This window comes from Lissotriton helveticus, chromosome 9, assembly GCF_964261635.1.
Source record: "Lissotriton helveticus chromosome 9, aLisHel1.1, whole genome shotgun sequence".
Taxonomy (NCBI): Eukaryota; Metazoa; Chordata; class Amphibia; order Caudata; family Salamandridae; genus Lissotriton; species Lissotriton helveticus.
Window position 1 is genome coordinate 72,263,635 of NC_136070.1, and position 27,965 is coordinate 72,291,599.

Below are 27,965 nucleotides of genomic sequence, written 5' to 3' on the forward strand. Positions count from 1 at the left end.
TATACTGTCAGAACATTTCCATATGCTTACACTGCAACAGATTCTTCCCTTGTTAAACCAAGGGGACTTCTTAGCAACCTTAGACCTCAAGGATGCTTATTTCCATATTCCACTACACCCGTCCCTCAGAAAATACCTCAGGTTCACTATCCACGGCAAGCATTATCAGTTCAAGGTCCTACCCTTCGGAGTGACCACAGCCCCAAGAGTGTTTACCAAGTGTCTGGCGACAGTAGCGGCGCACCTCAGGAGGCAGAACATCCATGTCTACCCCTACCTAGACGACTGGCTCGTTCAAGCCAAGTCGGAACAACAGTGCGCCGCGGACATGTCGACTACCATTCACACCCTTCACGATCTGGGCTTCTCGTTGAACTACCCAAAGTCGCATCTTCAGCCGGCACATGTCCGGCAGTTTCTAGGTGCGACGATCAATACCCTGACGGCCATGGCTCAGCCAAACCAAGTCAGGATAGACAGCATGCAGTCTCTAATCCAAAAGTTCAGACCACAACACTCGCTTCCAGCGAGAGTGTTCATGCAGTTGATTGGCATGATGGCCTCCTGCATCTTCATAGTCCCTCACGCACGTTTACATATGCGTCCGCTCCAGGAGTGCTTAGCAAATCAGTGGACACAGGCTCAGGGACAATTGACAGACCTAGTGTTGGTTACCAGTCGGGCATACGACTCTCTGCATTGGTGGACTCCACACAACCTTTGCAAGGGCCGACTGTTCCAGGAGCCAGTGCCACAGATTATCCTGACAACGGACGCATCTCTCCAGGGATGGGGAGCTCATCTGCTCACTTACACAGTGCAGGGACTATGGACGACGCAGCAACAGAAGATGCACATCAACTATCTGGAACTGATGGCAATCTTCATGGCGCTCAAGTCCTTCAATGTACATCTGTGCAACAAGGTAGTGTTAGTCCGGACGGACAACATGACCGCGATGTACTACATTCAAAAGCAGGGGGGCACCCACTCGCCACAGCTGTCTCATCTGGCTCAGAGCATGTTGAAGTGGGCCATTCAGAGGAACATTTTCCTCATGGCAGAACACCTCCCGGGCAAGGACAATCAGATGGCGGATCTGCTCAGCAGATACAGCCATCAAATGCACGAGTGGGAGTTACACCCATCTGTACTCCGCCCGTACTTCCAGCAGTGGGGTCATCCGGAGATAGACCTGTTTGCCACAAACGAAAACGCAAAATGCCAACACTTTGCCGCCAGGTTCCCTCACCCACAGTCGCAGGGGAATGCGATATGGATGAACTGGTCAGGCAGATTTGCGTACGCTTTTCCGCCAGCCCCTCTGATACCGCTGGTGGCAAGAAAACTAAGGCGGCACTCGATGACTCTCATCCTGGTTGCTCCAACGTGGGCGCGCCAAGCATGGTACACCACGTTTCTCGAACTCTCAGTGGTGCCGCATCAAAGGCTGCGCCTCACGCCCAGACTTTTGACGCAGAACCATGGAGACATTCGGCATCCAGATCCGCAACAGCTCAACCTGGCGATCTGGCTCCTGAAGTCCTAGAGTTTGGATACCTTCACCTACCTCCAGAATGCATGGACATCATCAAGGAGGCAAGAAAGCCAACTACCAGAGCATGCTATGCTGCAAAATGGAAGCGTTTTGTCATTTACTGTACGGCCAATAACATCAACCCGCTAGATGCATCTATCCCTAACATCATTTGCTATCTGTTACATCTTTACAAGTGCAATCTAGCGTACACTTCCATTCGGATACATCTATCCGCCATAGCAGCTTATCTTCAGAACAGGCAGCATCTCTCTCTCTTCAGAGTGCCTGCCATTAAAGCTTTTCTTGAAGGCCTGAAACGAGTCATTCCCCCAAGAACACCGCCAGCTCCGGTGTGGAACCTCAATGTGGTCCTCACCAGGCTGATGGGACCACCTTTTGAGCCACTACACTCGTGTGAACTCCAGTTCCGAACGTGGAAAGTAGCTTTCCTAATAGCTATTACGTCACTGAGGCGTGTTAGTGAGCTGCAAGCGCTCACAATCCATTCATTCAGATTCATCCAAATAGGGTGGTACTGCGTACTAACCCCAAATTCCTTCCGAAGGTGGTGTCACAGTTTCATCTCAACCAAACTATTGACTTGCCTGCATTCTTCCAAAACCCGCAAACGGTGGCGGAAAGAATGCTTCATACTTTGGATGTCAGGAGGGCGTTGATGTACTATATTGACAGGACACAACACTTTAGGAAAACAAAACAGCTTTCTGTTGCCTTCTCGCCACAGCACAAGGGCAACCCTATTTCCAAAGCAGGAATAGCCAGGTGGATTGTTAAGTGCATCCAAATCTGTTATCAAAAGGCTAAACGTACCTTAACAATACCCCCAAGGGCGCACTCCACACGCAAATTGGGGGCATTATGGCTTTCCTGGGGAACATTCCTTTAGAAGACATTTGCAGAGCAGCCACGTGGGTTACACCACATACCTTTACAAAACACTACTGTGTTGATGTGCATTCCAAGCAGCAAGCAGCTGTAGGACAGGCTGTTCTCATAACACTTTTTCAAGTTTCTGCAGCTGGCACGGGCAACCGCCGCTAATGGAGGGACTGCTATATATTCTATGCAAAAGATATGAATTTAGCAGCCCACATGCCTCGAACTGAATATGCTACTTACCAGTATGCATCTGTTCTTGGCATGTAGGGCTGCTAACATTCATATCGCCCACCCTCCTCCCCGGTGCCTGTCGCAGCTGCAGATATACTATTGTATTCAATCATTAGCATGGACATCCTTTACACTTTTCACTCCATCTTCTGCCACAATGGCGAAAAACAATCTGGGGATGGAGCCGATGCCCATGCGCACTGTAGTCCAGGGGAGGAGCCACCTATCTCAGGATACTTCGAAGACTCTTCCAGGACAACAATGTGCGATCATCCGGACCCAACACTAGGCGGCGATCTAATGCAAAAGATATGAATGTTAGCAGCCCTACATGCCAAGAACAGATGCATACTGGTAAGTAGCATATTCATTTAGGTGGCCTCCCAGGAGTTGGGCACAGGGGGCTGTGGGGCACTGGGTGCAGGGGTGTCTTTGGGTGTCTGGAAATCTTACCCTCAGCTGGTCGCAGTTGGAGGGGTCCCTTTTGAGGCTGCAGGTGTCGTCTGGAGCGTTGAAGATTCTACGTTGCCCTCTGTCATGCATTTTAAATGTGCTGAGAAGTTTGATACCAAACTTCTCAGTCTTCAGTGTAGCCATCATGATGCTGTGGAGTTTGTGATGACGATCTCCCAGCACCATATACTCTTAATGGCCGCACTGCACTTAGTGTGCAGGAATGGACCTGGGTACTGTAGGGGTACAGGGCTCATGCACCGGTACCCACACCACTGGCATAGAGCACCCAGATAGAAGGGTGACTCAGGTATGCCAGGGCAGTGTGTTGTGGCCTTGGCACACAGGGATGTGAGCTTGGCACACAGGGATGTGTGCTATGTCGACTCTTTGTTTTGTTCTGCTCCAAGACACTCAGCCTGCAAAGGCAGTGTGTGGGTGTCAGGGTACAGTGCCTCTAAGGGTGGCACTTTGTGCTGCAGCCCTTAGGGTCCTTCTCTGGTCACAGTGCCCTGGGTACCTAGGTTACAATTTACCAGGGTCTGACATGTGGCCAGAGATGGCAATTGGGTTTAGGTTTCAATACAGTTTTAGAGAAGGAACACATGCCCTGGCACCTGATTGGCATGAGCCCAGGGCACACTCAAAGGACATCAGCAATTCAGCAAAAAGTGGGGTCATACCATGCAAGAAAGAGGGCACTTTCGCACAGGCCTTTCTACCCCTACGTCCGTCCTTATTTTCAGCCTGAAGGAGAGGACTGGGAGGGGTCTGAGGACCCTCTCACACAAGTGTGGTGGTGATCCAGACTGGGCAGAGGATTTGGGGGATGCCAGTGGTCTAGCACCTCTCCTGACGGTGGCATGCTGTCTCCTCCTTTCGTGGCTACAGAGGAGGGAGCAAGTTACACAGTGGTGTTGCGTAGGGCGGCCGAGGCTCTCCACCTCAACTCCCTACAGTGGCCGTCAGGACTAACCACCTGACAGAAGTGCTTCAGCCGGCGGCAAACTCTTCAGAGCCCTTGCTACCTTTTAATGGTGCACTGTCAGACGTTCTTTTGGGCACTTAGTCCAGGCCTAACACAGGTGCTCCTGTGGACAGGAACGTGGCCTGACGCCATCGCCCGGCTCCGGAGACCCCCCTCTTTCACTCCCAACACCCCACCCCTGAGAGCTTGGTTGTCCAAGCCTCTGCATCCCAGAGCGCATTCCCTTCCGCACCCCCAGATAGGCAATCCAAGAAGCTGGAGCAGCTTGGCAAGAAGCTGTTTTCATCTGCCAGCTTAGGGCTGCGGTCGGTGAACACTGCATGCCTCTTGGGCCGTTAAGCCCACTCTGTGTGGGACACAGTTGCGCAGGTAATTGTAAAAACAATTATATAGCGCATGGCTACCCGGAGGCATCCCAGTGCTTACAGTAGCAGCGGGGCAGTGTGGAAAGAGAAATGTTTTCAGGGATCTACGAAAGGAGAAGTGGTTGGATTCTGTATGAAGGTGGAGAGGAAGGGAGTTCGGGAGTCTGGCAGCGTTAAATGAAAAAGATCGGCCTGCACAACTGTCTAGAAGAGGTCCAGACAGTACTAGCCTAGGCTGTTGCAGCTGGGAGGGACTCCGCTAAGTTCACCATACGTTGTGGGCTTGATACAGCCGACTTGCTAGGCAGGTCGATTTCCACGACTGTGACGCTTTGGCACCACGCCTGGCTGAGAACTGGCTTCTCTGGGGATGTCCAGACCACTCTGATTGACATGCCCTTTGATGGCATTCGCCATTTTGGCAACAAAGCAGATAGTGCGTTGGAGCGCTTTAAGGACTCCCGGGCTACAGCCAAGTCCTTGGGCCACTCTGCCTCCTCCGCCTTCTGCTTTACACACATTTTGTGTCCCAACACGTTCATTCCAGAGCCACAGGCCGATGCAGCAACAACCTCCGCACGGACGTGGGAACTGCCAAGGCAGTTCTGGGGGCCAGCGGGGCGGGTCAGTCCACCTCCACCCCCGCAGCATCCACTTCAAAGCCTTCCTAGTCCGATCTTTCTGGCCCATCAAACGCCAGTGGGCGGAAGAATACACCATCATCTCCCCCACTGGCGCAACATCACTTTGGACAAGTGGGTGCTGCAAATAGTCCGAAGGGGCTACTCCCTCCCCTTCGAGACTGCCCCTCCAGTCATGCCACCTCGGTGCTACCACATGTCGGGCGACCATCTTTCGGTTCTTCAGCAGGAAGTCACGGCCCTCTTGGCCAAGGGGACCATCGAGCGCTTTCCTGGGCCAGAAGGAGGTTGTAGTGGTTGTTCCCCAAGAAGGACAAGAGCCTGTGTCCTATCTTGGACCTCAGGGACGTCAACGGATTCCTCCGGAAGGAGAAGTTCAAGATGTTGACGCTAGCTCAGGTCTTGTCTGCTCTCGACCCTGGAGACTGGATGGTAGCGTTGGACTTGCAGGATGCTTATTTCCACATCCCCGTACTGCCGGCATTACCTGCAGTTCATGGTTGGCCATGAGCATTTCCAGTTTACTGTGTTCCCTTTCGGCCTTGCCAGCGCCCCTCGGGTGTTCATGAATGTGATGGCGGTGGTCGCAACTCATCTGCGCGGGTCAGGGGTTTCAGTCTTCCCCCAATCTCGACGACTGGTTGTTGAAGGCCACCTCCAGACTACAGCCGACCTCCTGCATTTGCTGGGGTTTTCCATCAACGTGCCGAAGTCTCACCTGATTCCCTCGCAGAGGCTCCTCTTCATCAGAGCGGTTCTGTGCAGTTTCGGGTTTATCCCCCTCGAGCAGCGAGTCCGGGATATTCAGGCTATGATTCCGATCTTTCAGTTATCCTGCGTATTGGTCATGATGACTCTTCGGCTACTGGGCCTGATGGCCTCCTGCATCCTGCTAGTGGATCATGCCAGATACCATATGTGGGCTCTGCAGTGGGACCTGAAGGTCCAGTGGGCACAGCATCAGGGCAACCTGTCCGATCACGTCCAGATCTCTGAGGGCACTGCATGACAATTGCAGTGATTGCTCACGAATCGCGATTGGGTCAATGGCAGATCCCTCCCCCTTCCTCAACTGGAGCCAACAGTGGTGACGGACGCGTCACTCCTGGGATGGGCGGCCACTTGGGAGAGGCGGAGATCAGAGGCCTCTGGTCTCCGGCGGTGTCCCAACTCAATATCTACCTTCTGGAACTTTGGCTATCCAGCTTGCACTGAAGGCATTCCTTCCCTCGGTCATAGGGAGGGTAGTGCAGGTGTTCACGGACAACACCACCGCCACGTGGAACTGCAACAAACAGGGCTGGGTGTGGTCGTGCACCCTATGCCAGGAGGCTCTGCGCCTCTGGACATGGCTGGAATATCGGGGCATTTCCCTGGTGGTTCTCTGAACGTCAGGGCGGATGAACTCAGCTACCGGTGCATGATGGATCATGAATGGCGTCTGAACTGACGTGGCGCAAGGTCTCTTTCAGCAGTGGGGAGAGCCTTGGTTAGATCTATTCGCCACCGAAGAGAACGCGCAAGGTCATCAGTTCTGCCATGGAATTTCCAGGTCTGCACTCGCTAGGTGACACTTTTCGCAGCGAGTGGAGTTGCGGTCTAGTATACGCCTTTCTGCCTATAGCACTTCTACCCAGAGTGCTGAAGATCAAGAGCGACCGGACCCAAGTCATTCTTGCTGCTCCGGACTGGGCTTGAAAAGTATGGTATCCCCAGCTACTCAGCATAGCTATCGATCCCCCGCTTAGACTGCCTCTTCGGGAAGATCTTCTGTCGCAGCAGCAGGGGAGCGTTCTCCACCCGAACCTGTCCAGCCTCCACCTCCTTGCGTGGAGATTGAGCGGCGGCAGTGGACTTCTTTTGACCTGCCTCCCAAAGTTTGTCAGGTTATCTTGGCAGCCAGACTTCCCTCTACTAAAACTGTATACCCCTGCAGGTGGAATAAATGTGTGGCATGGTGCACAGCAAAGGCTGTGTACCCCTTTCTGCCCCTCTTTCAGAGGTCCATCTTTCTCCTTTCTTTGTCCCAGCAGGACTCTGGGCACCATCCATTTCTATCTCTCGGCCATTTCACCCTTTTTACGGCTTCCAGATCAGCCTTCCCTTTTCAAGCCCCCTGTTGGAAGTAGATTCTTAAAGGGCATTCCTCATCTTTTCCCTCCTGTTTTTCATAATGCCTCTGTGGGACTTGAACCTGGTTCTGACCTATCTGATCTGGGCTCCCTTTGAGCCACTTCACAACTGTCCTCTACGTCTTCTCACTTTAAGGACTGCTGTCCTGGTTGCCATCACCTCTGCCAGAAGAGTGAGTGATCTCCAGGCTCTTGCTTCTAAACCTCCATTTCTCTGTCCATCGAGACAGTTGTTCTACGGACTCTTCCATCTTTTCTGCCAAAGGTTGTCGGGACCCAAAACGTGCGCTCTTCTATTTGAACCACACACAACAGTTCCTGGTGGATGACCAGCTCTTTGTTGGCTACGTGGTCGCCAAGAAAGGTTGGGCCATGCACAAGCGGACCATCTCTCGGTGGGTTGTTCTGTGCATAAAGGCTTGTTGTTGTTTGGCTAAAAAGGAGCCTCCTGTGGGGCTGCGCTCCCATTCTACCAGGGCGACGACAACCAATACTGCTTTGGGACGGGGAGTTCCCTTCCATGACATCTGTCAGGCAGCTATGTGGGACTTGCTGCACACGTTTACCAAGCATTATTGCCTGGACAGCCAAGTCCGGAGAGACTGCTTCTTTGGCCGTTCTGTTCTCCAGGACTTTCTGGTGTGATCTTGGTTCGCAGACCCACCACCAGGGTTGGTATTGCTGGGGTATCTATTCTAAGGTATGTATTCTATCACGGTTTCTTTCAGATGCACAAATTACTTACCTTCGGTAACGATATATCTGTGATAGATTCCTTACCCCCCACCCATCCTCCCGTTCTGTGAACTGATTTCTAGGGTTAAGGTCATCCTTTTCAGGGCCGTAGTTTCATGGCACCAGTGGTCGGTTTCTTGCATGGCTCTGCATTCCTGGCGCAGAAAGTAGTGTACAGAATTGACGTCTGCGCGCATGGGTGTGTCTTAGTAGCTCCAGCGACGTCATCCCGGCACCAACAACGCACACAGAGCCGCACAACGACTCCTACCGAAGCACAGGGGTACTGCTGATTTAAAACTTTCAGGATCCAGTCTGACGCCTGGGGGTAATTCTAAGGTAAGGAATCTATCACTACGAATGTCTCTTACAGATATATCATTACCGAAGGTAAGTAACTTGTGCTTTTGGCCAAGAGGTAGAATGGTCTTTACAGCAAATAAAGGCCAACAAAAGGGGAGGAAATAACCTCAGTAAGGCTGCAGGAAGGGAAAATTGCTCCGCAGGGCAAGCTCAGCAACAACAAACGCAGGGCAGTGGACAGCAAGCAACCCAGCAGTCAGGATACCAATCCTGGCAACAATCCACAAAACAGCCTTTTTTTGGGAAGGGAAAGTCTAGAGGACCGTCCACCAGGAAAAGAGCAACAGGCTCCAAGTGACTCAAAAAAAAGCTGGGCCCCCACATAACAATAGTGGGAGGCAGGATAGCACAATGCCCACAAGAATGGGACAGGATCACTTCGGATAGTTGGGTTTTAACCGTGCTGTGCCACAGCTATTGTTTAGAACTAACGAGTATTATACCACCAAACCCTCCAAATAAGGTTTAAATAGCAGTTAAGCTAAAGGAAGAGATAATGTAACTCATACAGAAACATGCAGTAGAGAGGGTCCCTAAAAGGGAGCACTACAAAGGAAATTACTCACCTTACTTCCTGGTACTAAAACAAGACCTCACTCGAAGACCAATACTGGATCCCAGATTCATAAAGAAATTCATCCGCAGACAACACTTCAAAATGACAACACTACAAAAAGTAATCCCTCGCCTCCAAAAGGGGGACTATATGTCAACTATAAACTTAAAACGCCTACCTGCACATACTCATGAATCGGGCACACAAAAGGTACATCTGGTTCGTACATGAAAATACACATTACCAAATCAGGGTCTTACACTTTGGAATAAAATCTGCACCAAGAGTCTATACAAAATGCTTAGCTACAATAGCAGCATTCCTAATAAGGAAAGTAATTCACGTCTACCCTCATGTAGACGACTGGCTAGTAAATGCGAAGTCAAGACATAAATGTCAGACATCCAGACAGTGATCACAACCCTCCAGAGACTGTGATTCTCCATAAACCTAAAACAATCATTGTCAAATCCAGAACAGGAGATTTTCCTAGGAGCAAGACTAAGCTCCAAGATAGAGCGGGCGTATCCAACACAAAAGAAGGTTCCAGCAATCAGAGCAGGCACTCTTCTATCAGAAGGGTCAGTCTCCAACAGTGATGACAGTCCTTAAACGGATTGACATGATGGCATCAATCATCCTCATTACACATGCACGGTTACACATGCGCCCATTACAAGAATAGCTATGCAACAGCTGATTACAAACCACCGGGAGTTGGGAGGATGTAGTGATTGTAACAGAAAAGGTACAGAAGAAGACAGTGGTAGGCATCCAAGAATATAACCGTAGGGAGACCTTTCAAAGCAACAACTCCCTCAGTGACCATTACAACAGATATGTTGCACAAGGGGTGGGAATTGAATTAGGAAGCTTAAGAATTCCAGTCATTGGAGCAACTCTGACTCAAACGCATCAACTTCCTAGAGATGAAGACCGTGTTGATTGCACTGAAAGCTTTTCAAGTGCACATTACAGGGAGGACCGTACTAATTCAGACAGACAATACAACTGTTTTACTTGAACAAGCAAGGAGGAACGAAGTCGTTCACCCTAAGCTAACTAGCTCAAGAGATATGGTAATATGCAATACCATGGAGGAAACCCCTACATACAATCCATCTACCATGGAAGGACAACCGAGGCAGATCGACTCGGTAGACAGAACAGCACCTCACACGAATGGGAGATGAAACCAAACAAGAGCCTAAACAGGATCTTCAAGCTCTGGGGAATGCCAACAATAGAGCTATTTTTAACAATAGGTAACAGAAAATGCCAACTCTTTTCCTGGTTTCAACACCACCAGTCAGAAGGGAATGTTACTAAATTGTCTAGGCAGGTTTGCCTACGCTTTTCTCCCGATCCCTTAATTAGAGTACTGGAAGAAGCCCGGTAACCAGGAATTGACTTAATCCTCATATCCCCTCAATGGGCCTGGCACCCAAACCTACTCGAGCTGGCCATAGGACGAATGATCAAGATCAAGGAAGAACAAGACTGTCTCACAATGCAAAAAGGACCAGTGTTCCACCCGGAACCAGCAACTCTCAGTCTAGCAGCCTGGGTCCTGAATACATAGAATTTGGGCACCTAAACGTACCCCAAAGAACAGTGGAGGCAAGAAACCAACAAGACTGCTCCGCAGCAAAATGGAGATGGTATCTCCTGTGGGGCATAGGCAAAAATGTTGTTGACTCGGTCTACACAGGAAACCGTAATAATACCTCTTAGTTACTAGACAGTGCATTTAACTATTTGTCTCCCAAGGTGCATCTTGCAGCTATTGTGGCTTATAGCAGGAGAGCATCATGTAAAGGTTTTTTCACATCATCGGTCATCAAAAGATTCCTGGAAGGTTCCAAAAGAATAGCTCCTCCTAGAGAGGCCCCAGCCCGTATGTGGAGCTTACACACTACTGACACAACTAATAACCGAATCATTCAAACCTATGCATAAGGCGGAACTACCACATCACACTAAAAACTGCTTTCTTAATAGCAATAACTTCACTATGGAGAGTAAGTGAATTCCAAGCATTAACTATTGAGGAACCATATATGCAAATTTACAAGGACTGAATAGTTCTTAGAACTAATCCTCAATTTCTACCCAAGGTGGTTAGGAAATTTCATCACAGCATTCAGTTGCCAGTTCTTTTTTTTTCTTTCTGTAACCCGCAAACACTGCTGGAGAGGTGCTTGCATACCCTTCATGTAAGGAGAGCAGAAGACTAAACTGTTTCTTAAAGGGAACCAATTGTACATCTTACATGCTACAACCAGCAAGGGTTCTCCTGTTACAAAGGGACCAATCGCACAATGAATTCTGGAGACCTTTCAAACATGCTACTCAACTGGAAAGCCTATAACCCTACGCCCAAAGGCACATTCAACAAGGACGAAGGGTGCAACTCTAGCCTTTGTGACAAATGTGCCAATAGACCATATATGAGCAGTTGCAACATGGGCTTCTCCACGCACCTTTACCAAACACTACTGTGTGGCTATATAAATGACAAATGAAGCTCCGATGGGACAGAAAGTACTTCAACACCTGTTTGAGATCTCTTCCTCATCTCACCCTTACTATCCCAAGAAGGAGAAAACCACTACAAAGTCTAATGCAGGTCGTGTGTGAATCCAGAAAAAGATTCATGCTGCAAAACTAAATGGTTACTTACCAGTTGGAGTAGTTTTGCAGGTTGAGTTTTCTTGATTCACATGTGACCCACCCACCTCCCCAGAAATGAGAAAAGCAAACCGGTCGGAAGGAGGTCTTGTATAGGGAAGAGAAAAGTCATAAGAGAAAAAACAAAATCAACAAGAAAAAAATCTAGCAATGTCTACCACTCACAGGAACATCTGGGGCGCTGTCTGACTTCACTCGGACACCAAATGGTGGTCGTCGACATCCACAAACATTTTTTTTTTAAATCGTTCCAGACTAAATGGCAGAATAATGCACAGCATGTGAATCCAGAAAACTCTTGGAGCTGCAAAACTTCTCCTAGACTGGTAAGTAACCAATCCGTTTTGACTTTTGGTGATCCATCTGCTGCCTGGTGGAAATTCACATGGGAAAGAATTTGTTTAAGTATCCACCAGAAAGTGTTACCAAAGGTAAGTAATTTGTTCTTAATGAAGTTTTATGTTAAGTAGAATATTCGTATAGCACCACACTCCTGAAGGATTTTAACCCCTTCCATGCTCATGACGAGCTTAGCTAGTCATGCAGTACACTGCTCGTGTGCTCATGACGAGCTGAGCTCGTCATGAACAATGGGAAAAAATGAGAGCCAGCGCTCAGGGAAAATTGCTGTAGCATTGATGGTGTTAAAATTCTTAGGGGATCACAAACTGATCTTTGGTTAAATGATCTAATTGACTCAGGTTAATAACTTGATTTTATCACTGTAGATGGAAGAAGAGGCTGAAAGACGCAGACAGCCTCCAGTAAAACATCAACCAATGCAGCAGCTGCATCAACTCCCGCCACCACCAGAATCTGAGGAAGAGGAAGAAGAAAAGTCCGAGATGGAAGAAAGAAGGGAAGAACTTATTCAGGAGGAAGAAGAGCCAGAGCAAAGACCCTGCCTTAAACCTACCATGCGGCCCATCAGTTCAGCCCCATCTGTTTCTTCTGCAAGTGGCAATGCCACCCCCAACACCCCTGGAGATGAATCTCCTTGTGGTATCATCATACCTCATGAAAACTCACCAGACCAACAGCAACCAGAGGAACATAGACCAAAAATAGGTCTCAGCCTCAAATTGGGTAAAACTTTCTTTTTCTGCTAGTTGTTTTGCCCACAGTTCTCTAGTCTTTATATTCTCAACTTAATTTAGACTGTTCACTTCCATTCAACCCCCCTCCTGAATATTGAATTTTTCTCAGCTTGCTTAAAGCGCCATGGTAAAATGACTCAACATGCCATTTACTCTGGCTTCTAGCAAAGTAAAACCTCCTGTTTGAGGAAACTGTCTAAAAATAATGGCAGACATAAGTGTTTTTCCCCCATTGCTTCCATTACATTCAGAATGACTTGTGGGGCATGTATGTTGCTTGGATGTCCGTGCTACCTGGAGTCTGCAAAAACTCCATATGATAGGGGAAAAAATTAATGGCTGAGCTGTTATCCAAGTTTACTGAAGAATGCCTTTATTGAATTGGTTACCGGTTCAGAGTTGTTAGCATCGAAACTGAGAGCTACTTTTAAGTAGCCAATAAATGAAATGCAGCAAATTGAATTTGGTATAGTAACTTATATTTTGTGGACACCCTATCGTCCCATTTGGGCATTGTTTTAATTTAGCATTTATTTCGGGATGGTGTTATGGTTCGACTTGAAGATTGTTGCTTGTTCTGAATTAAATCCACTTCTAAAGAACCATATTAGCTATCCATTTACCTGTCACTGCTGCATTTTTTTTCTGCAATGCACACCGCCTAACTCTATCCTGTCCGTTTTCTTCTGCGGGCTTCTTTCTAGATGGACTTACCAAAAGATCGTGATCCTTTTCCTAATTAATGACAACCGGAATGTATATTTTCACATTTTTCTTTAGTCTGTTGGGCTTGGAGACAATCTGTGGTGGGGCAAAGTAATGGTGAAGACTTGTGCTTTTGTTACAGGTAGATGGGTACTGGCAAACAAGAGTTACTTTGGTCTTTGTGCCATATGGTTCATTATATTATGTATTTAGTTGTGGGAACCTCAGGTATAACTTGAATTCACATTCCTTGTCCAGCATTCCTCTTCTCTCGAATTCCCTTGTTCCCCGCTCCTGTGCCCATTTTGTGTATTAATGTGAATTTGCATTAGACATATTTTTTGTCAGGGCGCCATCCAGATGTTTGCTTTTCAAAACAATCAAATAGTGCTCTCATTGTTCTATTAATTTTCTTTAGGTGCATCAAATAGTCCCAGCCAAACCAATGCTGTTAAGAGGAAGAAACTTCCGGTTGACAGTGTTTTTAATAAATTTGAAGATGAGGACAACGATGAAGCTCCCAGAAAAAGAAAACTGGTACCTCTGGATTATGGAGAAGATGAAAAAGGAGCAGCAGCAGCAGCAGCAGCAGCCGCAGCAGCCGCAGCCGCCAAGGGAAACGTAAACACTGAAGAAAAACGAAAACACATAAAGAGCCTTATTGAAAAGATTCCAACTGCCAAACCTGAACTGTTTGCATATCCTCTTGACTGGTCCATTGTTGACACAGTGAGTACCATGAAAGTTAAAAAAAATGTTTTAAGCATACGAAAGTGGGAGGTTTGAAAATTCAGGTTTTAGCCAGGAGTTTGGGTTAAAATCTGTGTAACACTTTAGCTAACCGTTAATTACCGGAATGTCCATAGATGACAATTTTCCGAAAGGGCTTCATTGCAGGTAAGTGAAATATTCTACACATTCCTGTAGAGAAGAATAAATGTCTAGCACTCCCGGGCCAGTATGACATTAGTGTGCTGAACTCCCACTCAAATGTATTGAATTTTTAGCATTCTAGTAAGTGAAATTCTATAGAGGGCGTTTGGTTGTACTGTGCTCAATGAAGAACAGCCAAGGAAGGATTTAAAGTTGAAAGAGTGAAATATACAACTTGCTCTCGTTAGTCAGTGGCTGACATTGCAGGCTGGAGGTTTAAATAAACAAACATTCAGTACTTCTTTTTGTACCGATATGATCCTGAAACTCTAAAAATCTCCATCCAAAGCAATGAAAGGCCCACCCTACAGAAAGCTTTGTGTACATTTTGTGTATACTGCTGCTATTCCTAGCATCATATCCATAGGGAGGGAGTCTGTCTGATCATGGATGTCCAGTGTCTGGGGCAGTTACTGCAGTAGACATAGGACTCTCAGGCAAGGAGACTAGCTTGGGCTCCAGTACCCCCGCTTTAATCTCTCTTCAGCAGGTCGCGAGGAGGGGCCCACAGCTGCTGGTTTTTGTCCAGATGTTCCAGTGCTTCGTCACAAGGTCCTGAAGAACCACAGGGGGAACCAAAGAGTCCAGTGACCAGTTGATTACTTGCCAAGAGTAGCTTGACTGCAGTTTCACAAACTACAACAGGATTTGGGTGATCTCCAGCCAGACAGGGGTTGAAGTTCACATTTGTCAGAATCTGAGTTACGTATTGGATCTTGACCCAGATAGTTTGTGTTAATTCAAGGACAGTTTATTCTGGTGACTTTGTGGCTCTGGGGCTGTTTTTGATCAATAGCCAATTCAGACATGGAAGAACTGGACGTCACTCTGGGTCAACGTACCGTTAGTACTGATCCCCATGTGTCCAGTCACCCCAAATCTAAGGCTCCGGTATCACCTTCGCCCTGGGGTCAGGTCGACACCATGAAAAAGTTTTGAATGCCCCGCCCTCCAGCTCAGCTACGAAACGAACACTTTGGGCTCAAGCCAATCCCATTCCGGCACCGAACCAACACCCGCGGCACAAAAAACAAATCCAACACTTTACCAGCACCGAAGACACCTTCGGCGCCAAAGCCCACGGAGTCTAAATCCTCCAAACAAAAGACCCCGGAGCCGAAGCCCTCTAAAGATAAAACCTCAGACCGAAAGCCCCCAAACCTAAGGTCTTGGAGTCGAAATCAACCCCTAAAGGCTCAGAGCTGAAGCCCTCTGCGCCAACATTTTTATAGCCGACCCCTCATACTCCTAAAGGTTCAGAGCCCAAACAAGCTAAAACCAAGCATTTGGACTCAAAACACTTGGCGCCCAAAGACTCATTCAAACAAACAATCTTGCTGTAACAGGTAATAACCATTTATTTTGTGTAGGACTGGTGTAGGGAGTATACACCTTGACCCAACAGCTGTTTTCAACCATTCCACAGTCTAATTCAGTCCTCTTTACCCACTATTTTGGTTATTTTATAAAAGAGAAATGCAAGTCCGATCACTCTTCACAAACATACGCTCAACCAACAACTGTATGTGTACTACAGAAAAATGTGCATGAATATGAGAGTTCGAGGCATGTGGGCTGCTAAATTCATATCTTAGCATTAGATCGCCGCCTAGTGTTGGGTCCGGATGATCGCACATTGTTGTCCTGGAAGAGTCTTCGAAGTATCCTGAGATAGGTGGCTCCTCCCCTGGACTACAGTGCGCATGGGCATCGGCTCCATCCCCAGATTGTTTTTTTCCGCCATTGGGTTCGGATGCGGTCTCGACTTCTCTCTGTCGGAACCGAGTAAAACTTACTTTTTAAGGCCAAAAGGTCTTGTATTTTATAGCGTCGGTATTGTTTGCGCACGGTCTCGAGTTCTTCCAACTCTTGGAGTCGGATTCAGCGGAGTTTTTCACTCTTCGGACGTCGAGGCCTTCTCATCGCGTCACGACCGCAACTTTCCAGCATGGAGCGCAGTCCGTTTAAATACTGTCCGCTCTGTGGGTCTAAGTACCCACATATAGACCTGCACCCGGTCTGTAACAAGTGCCTTTCACCGGACCATGACGACGGCAAGTGCAAGGCTTGCGCTCAGTTCCGGTCTAAGAAGACTCTTAAGCTCCGGCGCGCGGTGCGCCTGGAGGCCAGACAAGCGGCCCCGGATCCAGAAAACCTCTTCGGCGACCAAGAAGAAGATGAACAGGGTCATCATCTCCAGATATCCCCACCCGAAACGGAGGTCGAGGCGGATCCGGTGGACGACGACGGAGTCGCGGATCAAGGCCTTGAATACGTCGACGAGGTAGGGGACGTCGAAGAGATTTATGCGGCCGCGGCAGATAGCTCAGGGGACGAGCTATGCCCCGAAGGTTTCGAGGATCACAATCGGGTCACGCGATCGCCAATCGGCCTTACCCAAGACCCCGTGCCGCAAGCCACGGCCCCGCCATCAGGCCCGGCCACGGACGTACTTGCTGAGCAGGCCACATCGAAACCGAAACCTACGGTGTCGACTACACCTAAAATGGCCGACCCGAAAACGAAACCGAAACTTATGGACTCGAGCGTCCCTAAAATGGCGGCCGGCCCACAGAAAACTACTGCACCCGCCGCATCGGCTCCGTCGACCTCCGGTCCGCAGAAGTCGAAGAAATCGGTCGATTCCAAAGGGTCAAAAGCGGCGCAAGAGGAGGGATCCTCTACAGAGGGTGGTCGGCACGGATCAACCGCAGCGACACCGTCTAAGCACGCCAAGGCCAGCGGCACAGCTCCGGCTACGCCTGGGACTCCGTTAGTCGGTCGCGTAGTGGACACGGAACCGACGCAGGCGCACGGATCGACACCTGGCACATCTGCGCATCGATCCAAGGACTCTGGGTCATCGACGACAGCATCGGCGTCCAAACCTAAGAAAGGACACCATGACGTCGGATCCGAGGGGAAGGTCAAGACATCCTCGTCGGCGCCAAAAGCCACTGTGAGTGAAGCGTCCCCCATCGCCGCTTCGCTACAGAGAATCAGGGACAAGGCCGCTGCTACGTCGGCTCCGTTGCCGTCGCCTCAGACGCCGAAGGACGCTCCGGCAAAGCCTAAGAGTAAGCTTCTCTTCCTTCTGCCGCCAAAAGAGGCTCCGAAGGCCTTTTCCACGAAATCGACGCCAAAGAAGTCGGATTCTTCTACGGCAGGTGCGCCTTCAGGTCGAGAACTCGAATCAGAGGACGATTCTGAGCACTTCATCGACGCCAACACAGGCAAATTAACCCTATACAAAAGGAGGATCACTTCAGAGCCTCTGGACTCCTATGTCATCCCACTAAAGAAAAAAAGGGTTCCTCAGGACGCTTCTAACCTCATGGAGCCTATCCGGCCTCCTCCTAGAAGAAGCCCTACTCCCTCACCAGAACAATCTGGGGGTGAGGGATATGATGAAGAGGACCAGTACACCTTCCCCATTAATGAACCAGATGCACATCCAGATGCATATGATGACATTGGTGACCAAGGCACCCAGAGTGTGGGGCAAGACCCACAACCTTTCAGTGCACGTGCATCCCCAACAGAGGATTCTGCAGGATTTCATGCACTAATTGAGAGGGCAGCTGCTAATCATGATGTGGACATGCATGCTGACCCGGTTGAAGAAGACTTTCTCTTTGACACCTTTTCAGTCTCTGAAAGGACTGTAAAGACACTGCCTATGCTCAAGGGAGTCCTCAAACATGCTGCGGACATCTTCAAAGAACCTACCAGGGCGAGAGTGGTCAATCCACGTATTGAGAAAGTACAGACCAGCACCTGCAGACCCTGCATACATTCGGGGACAGTTGCCGCTAGACTCCCTGGTGGTCGCCAATGCCCGCAAAAGGGCCAACTCCCAAACAACGGGTGAAGCTCCTCCCCCGGATAAGGAGTCCAAAGTGCTAGAGGCAGGGGGCAAAAGAGTAGCTGCACAGGCTGCTAACTTTTGGCGTATTTCTAATACACAAGCACTCTTAGCACGTTACGATAGGGCGCATTATGACACCCTAGAGCAGATTGTACAACACCTGCCTCCACAGTTTCAAGAGGGCACAAAACTGCTTATAGAGGAAGGCAAATTAATCTCCAACGCAGCCATCAAGTGTGCACTTGACGCCGCAGACACAGCAGCTAGGGCTATCAACACTAGCGTCATGCTGAGACGACAAGCTTGGCTCCGCATATCTGGGTTTAAACCTGATAATCAAACAACCATCCTTAATCAGCCAGTCAATCCTGATCGACTGTTTGGTCCAGATGTTGACACCACCCTCGAAAAGATAAAAAAGGACACAGAAACTGCTAAGTCCATGGGGGCCCTACAGTCACAACAGTTTCGTGGCAATAATTTTCGTCGCTCAGGTGCACGTGGAGTCACCAGAGGACAAATGGGTCAACAATCGCAATTCTCAAGAGGTGGAGCACAATCCTCGTTCACAAAACAGAACAAGGGAGGTTACAGAAATAACAGCAACAGAGGTCGCGGCAGAGGAAACAACAACTCCCGCTCCTCTACCCCAAACAAACAGTGACTCTCTGTCACTGCCCCCCGACCACTTAACACCTGTCGGGGGGAGACTGCAGCAGTTCCTGCCCGTCTGGAGAAACATCACCACAGACAGGTGGGTGCGACAACTTGTACAGTACGGTTATTGTCTAGAGTTAAAATCCACTCCACCCAACATTCCACCAAGGCAACGGCCTATGTCCGCAGAGCACTTGCACTTATTGCAGCAGGAGGTAGTGGTGATGCTTCAAAAAGGCGCAATCGAGCTCGTGCCGGTGGAGGAGGAAGGCACAGGGGTGTACTCCCTGTACTTCCTTATTCCAAAGAAGGACGGATCTCTCAGACCCATTCTAGATCTACGTCCCCTCAACCTGTATATACTGTCAGAACATTTCCATATGCTCACACTGCAACAGATTCTTCCCTTGTTAAACCAAGGGGACTTCTTAGCAACCTTAGATCTCAAGGATGCTTATTTCCACATTCCACTACACCCGTCCCACAGGAAATACCTCAGGTTCACTATTCAAGGCAGGCATTACCAGTTCAAGGTCCTACCCTTCGGAGTCACCACAGCCCCAAGGGTGTTTACCAAGTGTCTGGCGACAGTAGCAGCGCACCTCAGGAGGCAGAACATCCATGTCTACCCCTACCTAGACGACTGGCTCGTTCAAGCCAAGTCGGAACAACAGTGCGCCGCGGACATGTCGACTACCATTCACCTCCTTCACAATCTAGGCTTCTCGCTGAACTACCCAAAGTCGCATCTACAGCCGGCACATGTCCGGCAGTTTCTAGGTGCGACAATCAATACCCTGACGGCCATGGCTCAACCAAACCAAGTCAGGATAGACAGCATGCAGTCTCTAATCCAGAAGTTCAGACCACAACACTCGCTTCCAGCGAGAGTGTTCATGCAGTTGATAGGCATGATGGCCTCCTGCATCTTCATAGTCCCTCATGCACGGTTACATATGCGCCCGCTCCAGGAGTGCTTAGCGAATCAGTGGACACAGGCTCAGGGAAGTTTAACAGACCTAGTGTTGGTTACCAGTCGGGCATACGACTCTCTGCATTGGTGGACTCCACACAACCTTTGCAAGGGCCTACTGTTCCAGGAGCCAGTGCCACAGATTATCCTGACAACGGACGCATCTCTCCAGGGATGGGGAGCTCATCTGCTCACTTACACAGTGCAGGGACTATGGACGACGCAGCAACAGAAGATGCACATCAACTATCTGGAACTGATGGCAATCTTCATGGCGATCAAGTCCTTCATTGTACATCTGTGCAACAAGGTAGTGTTAGTCCGGACGGACAACATGACCGCGATGTACTACATTCAAAAGCAGGGAGGCACCCACTCGCCGCAGCTGTCTCATCTGGCTCAGAGCATGTGGAAGTGGGCCATTCAGAGGAACATTTTCCTCATGGCAGAACACCTCCCGGGAAAGGACAATCAGATGGCGGATCTGCTCAGCAGGTACAGCCATCAAATGCACGAGTGGGAGATACACCCATCTGTCCTCCACCCGTACTTCCAGCAGTGGGGTCATCCGGAGATAGACCTGTTTGCCACAAAAGAAAACGCAAAATGCCAACACTTTGCCGCCAGGTTCCCTCACCCACAGTCGCAGGGGAATGCGATATGGATGAACTGGTCAGGCAAATTTGCGTACGCTTTTCCGCCAGCCCCTCTGATACCGCTGGTCGCAAGAAAGCTAAGGCAGCACGCGATGACTCTCGTCCTAGTTGCTCCAACGTGGGCGCGCCAAGCATGGTACACCACGTTCCTCGAACTCTCAGTGGTGCCGCATCAAAGACTGCGCCTCACGCCCAGTCTTTTGACGCAGAACCATGGAGAAATTCAGCATCCAGATCCGCAACAGCTCAACCTGGCGATCTGGCTCCTGAAGTCCTAGAGTTTGGATACCTTAACCTACCTCCAGAATGCATGGACATCATCAAGGAGGCAAGGAAGCCAACTACCAGAGCATGCTATGCTGCGAAATGGAAGCGTTTTGTCATTTACTGTACTGCCAATGACATCAACCCGCTAGATGCATCTATCCCTGACATCATTTGCTATCTGTTGCATCTTTACAAGTGCAATCTAGCGTACACTTCCATTCGGATACATCTATCCGCCATAGCGGCTTATCTTCAGAACAGGCAGCACCTCTCTGTCTTCATAGTGCCTGCCATTAAAGCCTTTCTTGAAGGCCTGAAACGAGTCATTCCCCCAAGAACACCACCAGCTCCGGTGTGGAACCTCAATGTGGTCCTCACCAGACTGATGGGACCACCTTTTGAGCCACTGCACTCGTGTGAACTCCAGTTCCTAACGTGGAAAGTGGCTTTCCTAATAGCTATTACGTCACTGAGGCGTGTTAGTGAGCTACAAGCGCTCACAATCCAAGAGCCATTCATTCAGATTCATCCAAATAGGGTAGTGCTACGCACTAACCCCAAGTTCCTTCCGAAGGTGGTGTCACAGTTTCATCTCAACCAAACTATTGACTTGCCGGCATTCTTTCAAAACCCACAAACGGTGGTGGAAAGAATGCTCCATACCTTAGATGTACGGAGGGCGTTGATGTACTACATAGACAGGACACAACCCTTTCGAAAGACAAAACAACTTTTTGTTGCCTTCGCACCACAACACAAAGGCAACCCTATTTCCAAAGCAGGAATAGCCAGGTGGATTGTTAAGTGCATCCAGATGTTATCAAAAGGCCAAGCGCACTTTAACGATACCCCCAAGGGCGCACTCCACACGCAAATTGGGGGCATCCATGGCTTTCCTAGGGAACATTCCTTTAGAGGATATTTGCAGAGCAGCCACGTGGGTTACACCACATACCTTTACAAAACACTACTCTGTTGATGTACATTCCAAGCAGCAAGCTGCTGTAGGACAGGCTGTTCTCAAAACACTTTTTCAGGTTTCTGCAGCTGGCACAGGCAACCGCCGCTGATGGAGGGACTGCTATGTATTCTATGCTAAGATATGAATTTAGCAGCCCACATGCCTCGAACTGAATATGCTACTTACCAGTATGCATCTGTTCTTGGCATGTAGGGCTGCTAACATTCATATCGCCCACCCTCCTCCCCGGTGCCTGTCGCAGCTGCAGATATACTATTGTATTCAATCACTAGCATGGACATCCTTTACACTTTTCACTCCATCTTCTGCCACAATGGCGAAAAACAATCTGGGGATGGAGCCGATGCCCATGCGCACTGTAGTCCAGGGGAGGAGCCACCTATCTCAGGATACTTCGAAGACTCTTCCAGGACAACAATGTGCGATCATCCGGACCCAACACTAGGCGGCGATCTAATGCTAAGATATGAATGTTAGCAGCCCTACATGCCAAGAACAGATGCATACTGGTAAGTAGCATATTCAGTACCTAACGTGCGCAACACCAGAGGAGCTACTGCCAGATTCTCACCAGCTTGCCCACGCTTTTGTCATCATCGGTAACTTTCACATATAAAAAGAGAAATTGTGTCCAGTAAAGAAAGTATAAGGTGAAAATACTGATGAATATATCTTCAAAAAGACAGTATTTCTCAAAAGACAGTAAAGTTGTGCTAAGACTCACATTTATGGTTTGACCCTTTTTAATCCGAATAGTGAGCTTGCTCAGTATTAAAAACACAGCTTATTGTAAACCGATTCATAGTAGGCCAACATGTTTCATTGCCTGTATGTCTTTGCGGCAAATTCGTCAGGACTTCAAGGTCCGCAATCACCTCACTGGACATCTGACTTTATAGATCTAGTGATTGACTAACCAACAAACATAAATTGTTATAATCAAAAACACTACCAGTTGCACTTTCTTCAAAGCAGGTACTGATTTTTCAAATCACAGACGGAGGCATAGCCCCAGACACTGTAATTGTAAAACAATATATTTACCAGGTGGCAGCCAAAGGCCCGCGTACCAGCTCTCCACCATGTCAAAGGGTGTGTACCTCTTACACTCTGACCCTAAATCTTCCACGCCGAAATCACCTCCTCCTAAAGAACCATCACCCGAAGACCTCTTTGGATCCTAAACAATAGACTAACCACTGACCTTAAAACTGGACACCCCCAGGCCATTCTTCCTAAAAAACTGAAGCTGGATCTCAGAGGATCATGCTATACCTCTAAAGAACAAGCATTTACAATGCAATGGTCTCGTCTTTGTTAAAGTTAGAGCTATTGGCATTACTCATAAAAAAAAATTTGTTTTTAAAACATATACATCAGGAAAAGGCAAGGAGTGTGGTCTGGTCGTTGAGAGGAAGAGGCCGCCCTGGAACCCATGTGGACCCAAGACCCGACTAAGAATCAGCAACCGGAGTGCTGAATTACTTTCTACCCCCCACACACACCTTGGAAACAAATATCCAATGAACCCTACCAGCATCAGAGCAGCGTCGAGGACCCCCAGGTGCGGCTTCTGCAGCCATGTATTAACATTTTTTGGAGGTGTGAGCCTGTGTTCCTTCCTTCCTTCCCTCCCTCCATCCACCTGCTGCAGAAAACCCTTGGACTGCTCGACCAGCGCTACCACTAAGAAGCAAGTGCTGAAGGGGCACTTGGCCCACTTGCTCAGCATCCATAGTGCATCATGACTCATGGTTGATATGCCTTCTCCCCCCCACAGCTGGGCCCAGTAGCTCCCGCTTCCACCAACAGACATAAAACAAAAAAAAAGACAGCCCCCGTGCCAGTCAGCTTGACTCAGAAGCCAGCCGTCACAGCCACAACTAAGCTAAGCGCATAACGAATTAGTCAGTTGAAGAGGAGGCAGGAAGCCAGAAAGAAGTTGTATACATCCCACTCAACAGTTCCCCACTCAACAGTTCCCCACACGCAGGGTTTCAGAAAACTCTCCACCCAATCAGCGCGTCGTCATCGACTGCAGATTACACACTTACACTCCCACACAATAAGTTTTAGTGAGGTACATAATTTGCTCCACAGTTCTTTTCTATTGTCAACAAGCCTCCTCTGCGGACATTCAATTCAAAGTCTATATTCCCGATAATTTATATTAATTTGTCTATTAATGAAAGTATTGCCTAACGTTCTCCAAATAGTTTATCCAGTGCGCAGAAAAAAATCCTCCACAGAAATTGAAAACAGCGCTTTGTTTAAAACAATAATTAAAGGGTCGTGTCGCAGCAATCTGGTCCGGATTTAAAGAATTGTCGCCCCCTAGCAACATATTTACCATCAGCCCATTTTGCAAAGTGCCACGAAGCCGCATGCTACCGGCAGCTCAGAACGGTAAACCGAGATTATCCACAAATGGATTATATCTGTCGGGAAAGAAGTGATTTAAGCCAACACTATGTCTGGGATTTCAACGTCGGAAGTGAGCTTCAAACTAAAATACTTGCTCACACAAGTCACACATTCCACATTGGCAAGCAGCGGGGGCTGCCGTGTACTCTCACGCACACTGCAAAGTTGGTAAACATTGGGACGTTCAAGAAAGTACTTTTCAGATAAATAAACAAATAACGTAACTATTTAAAATACAGAACACGGTGCAGTCGTCGGGTGCTTTCAATGCATCAAAGAGGCTGAGCTATAAAATTACAAACCTTGAAAGTATGTCAATATCTGACCTAGAAACAGTGTGGACACAGTGGACTCGAGCTCGCCAACGTGGTGCTGCGTCAAAAAAAAGTACAGTCCTGGTATATTACAGAGCCTCTGGGCAGGTACTTTCACAAATGGCAGTTTTGTGTTTTTTCATTCATTTACTGCTGCCTTTCCCTCGCCTGCAGCCACATGTGAATAAGAGAGGCAGCACCCGTCTCATCCCTTGCCAGGGTGCCTTACAACTTCGGGCCCCAGGGATGCGGCACACATAGAGAACTAAAACAGACCCACCCGGCCGCGCCCCCTTGTCGCACAGAGGAGGTGGTGATAACAATGCCGGGTCTGTTCCATGCCTAGGTACCCAGTGGAGCCAGGCGAACACAAACGTATCCTGGCCCTTTCCGCAGAGCTGAGCAAATGCTAGACGAAAGCAAGTTACACGAAGGTTCCCTGGTTTTCCGAAGACATGGTGGGTGCAATTTGAGAACAACAACGAACAAGCGCTCACCATTTGTCAGTCACTAAGCCACGTCCTTCTCGGATTGGGAGGCGTGTTTTTGTCCGATGACGTCACGGAGAGAAAGGACTGAAAAAACACACCACTCAATCTGAAAAAGACTGGGCTTAAATGAACTGACGCCCCTCTTCTCCAATGGCTGTCTGCAGTTTAGGAAGCCAGACAATGGAGAAGAGGGGCGGGTTAATGCCCCACTACTAGAAATAAAGTCTCGAGCGAGACTGCGCAAGCGCAGCCAACGCTAGCCGAGACCTAAAAAGGACATGGGAACTAACCCCTCTCCCCCTTACATGACTCCATATCCAAATTTGATCATTACACCATCAAATTCACCACCACCTCCACTATCACCTGGCCAATAGGATGAAGAGTACAAGGATGGGGATCAAGATCATGATGTGCCAATAGATCAGGATATACCACTTGACACTGACCCTTTGGAGAGTTATGATAAGGAACCGGATCACGAGAACGACCCAGACCTATATACTCTAGACCCTCCCCGCCTAATGACAACATAGGCTATGTGCAGCTTATCAACAGGGCAGCCCAATACCATGGGGTGGAGCTTCAATCAGAACCTCTAGAAGAGGATTTCCTACTTGAGACATTAGCACAGTCTCAAAGGTCTACTCCTACTTTGCCAATGCTCAAGGGCATGATGAAACATGGAAATGAGGTATTCAAAGACCAAGTCAGGTCAAGAATACTCACACCTAGAGTAGACAAAAAATACAAGGCCGCTCCTACAGACCCCATATACATAAAAGGTCAATTACCCTTAGATTCTCTGGTAGTGTCAAACGCCCGCAAGAGAGCTAACTCCCAGACCACAGGTGACTCCCCTTCCTCCTGACAAGGAGTCAAAACTAATTGATGCCTCAGGTAAGAGTGGCTTCTCAGGTTGCAAACCACTGGTTTATTGCCAATGCTCATGCTCTGCTCGCACGCTACGATAGGACTCATTACGATGAGTTGGAAAAACTCATTCAACACTTGCCAGAGGAGTATAAATGCAAGGCCAATGACCTCATTCAGGAAGGTAAGCTCAATACCAACACTTCCATTAAATGCGCACTAGATGCAGCAGACACAGCATCTCGTGCCATCAACACTAGCGTACTATTATGCAGGCATGCCTTTTTTTTTTTTTGGCAGAGTTTTATATAGCGCGAACTAGACCTGAATCAGGTATCAGAGCGCTTTACATATTTTCCAGTTACGTTACATGAGGACACGCTTTCATTTTAGGCACAGGGATATTAAGTGATTTGCCCAGAATCACAGGAGGTTTTGGCGTCGTTACTGAGACTCGATCCGAGGTCGAGCGCCCTAGCCGTTAGGCCAATATCTGGATTCAAGCAGGGGGTACAATCCTCCATACTTAATCAGCCTTTCAATAAACATCTTTTCGGACCAGCTGTTGACACGTCTCTGGTAAAGATGAAAAAGATACTGAAACTGCAAAGTCCTTGGGGGGGCTCTACAATTGCCTTCACCAGAGGTTATTTTTGCCGCTCCTTTTATAGGGGTGGCTCAAAGACCGGGTCTATAGATAATCCCTCCTCTTCTTACAAGGGCCAATCTCCCTCTTCCAGAGGATACTTTCGAGGAAACTACAGAGGCAATATTTATAAGGAAAGATGCAGAGTTAACCCCACCTGCACTTCCCCTGCCAACAAACAGACTTCCGCCACTACCCCCGAACATTCCACTTCTCTCTGGGGGACGTCTCTCACAGTTCCTACCTGTCTGGAATTCAATCACTTCCGACAAGTGGGTAAGATAAATTATCCAGTATGGTTACTGCCTAGAACTTACCAGCACTCCCCTTAATATTTTTCAAAAACGTGTAATGTCACCAGAACATCTCACCCTTTTGAAAAAAGTTCTTTCTCTGTTACAAAAACAGGCGATGGAACCAGTATTTTTGCAGCGTGAATCTTTCTGGATTCACTATGCTGTGCATTATTCCGCGGTCTTGTGGTTGGGTCCGGATTCGTAGTCTTTTCTTTGTTTTTTTTGTTTTTTTTCTTAGCCCAGGTGGGCGTCGGCGTCACACCCCCTTGGGTGTATTTCCGGTGACGTCGGCATGCTTCCTGCGGAAGCTCCCACTCTTGGGCGCCATCTTCAGATTCTTTTTTTCCGCGGTCGGGTCGGGATCGTTCCCGTTTGGGCTCCAGACATTTTTGGAGAAAGAAGAAGGAAAATACAGAAAAGACGAGGAGAAGTCACCTGAAGACTCCAGGGGACTTCACCGACGAAAAACAAGCAAGGATAAGGCGTTTTCCATCGAGATCTTCGACGACCGTCGACGAACACGCGACCAGAGAGGCCCTGGACGCTAGAGGATGGACAACACGCCGTTCAAGTTCTGCCGTAACTGCCACCACAAGTACGCGCAGAAGGACCAGCACCCGGTATGCAACCTTTGCCTACCGGTGGACCACGAGAGCGGAGACTGCAACGCCTGTTCCGCCTTCACCCCGAAGACCCTTCGTGTGAGAGAGAGGCAGAGGGTAGCACACGCCGCCCTGCAGGGGAAGGCCCCGACTCCGTCACTCTACGAGCTGGGGATGTCCTCCGAGGAAGAAGACAACGCTGCCGCCGAAGACGACAGCTACACGGTCGTAGAGACCGATTACACGAAGACTTCTGACAAGGTAGGAGACTCTTCGGCCCCCAAGAACCCGAGAGACTCTGAGTCTAGAAAAATCGAGGGCAAGACCCCGAAAGCGCCGACGCCAAAAAAGGCGGCGTCCGCGACTACTCCCAGGCCCAGCGGATCCTCCGAGAAGGAGTCCCCGGCGCCGAGAGCTGCTGATCAGCAGAAAACGTCGAAAATCGTCCCCGAAAAGGATCGATCGACGAGGGAGAAAGACCCGAAACTGACGACGACGACCAGAGACCCGAAATCCGGTTCGACGTCGAAAACTTCAACTCCGAGAGGCACGGCGACGAGCCATCCGTCGAAGAGAGCGGCCGACC

At 48.8% G+C, this 27,965-nt stretch overlaps 1 protein-coding gene across 8 annotated transcripts in view; it reads left to right on the forward strand.

Moving 5' to 3' along the window:
- The window catches only part of RBM25 (RNA binding motif protein 25), a 333,704-nt gene that overhangs the window by 244,392 nt on the left and 61,347 nt on the right, over window positions 1-27,965 (forward strand). For all 8 annotated transcript variants that reach the window (XM_078659495.1, XM_078659496.1, XM_078659492.1 and 5 more), the window contains 2 exons: window positions 12,324-12,681; window positions 13,816-14,126. In XM_078659495.1, the coding sequence (XP_078515621.1) occupies window positions 12,324-12,681; window positions 13,816-14,126 (669 nt within the window). The remainder of the gene's footprint in view (window positions 1-12,323; window positions 12,682-13,815; window positions 14,127-27,965) is intronic.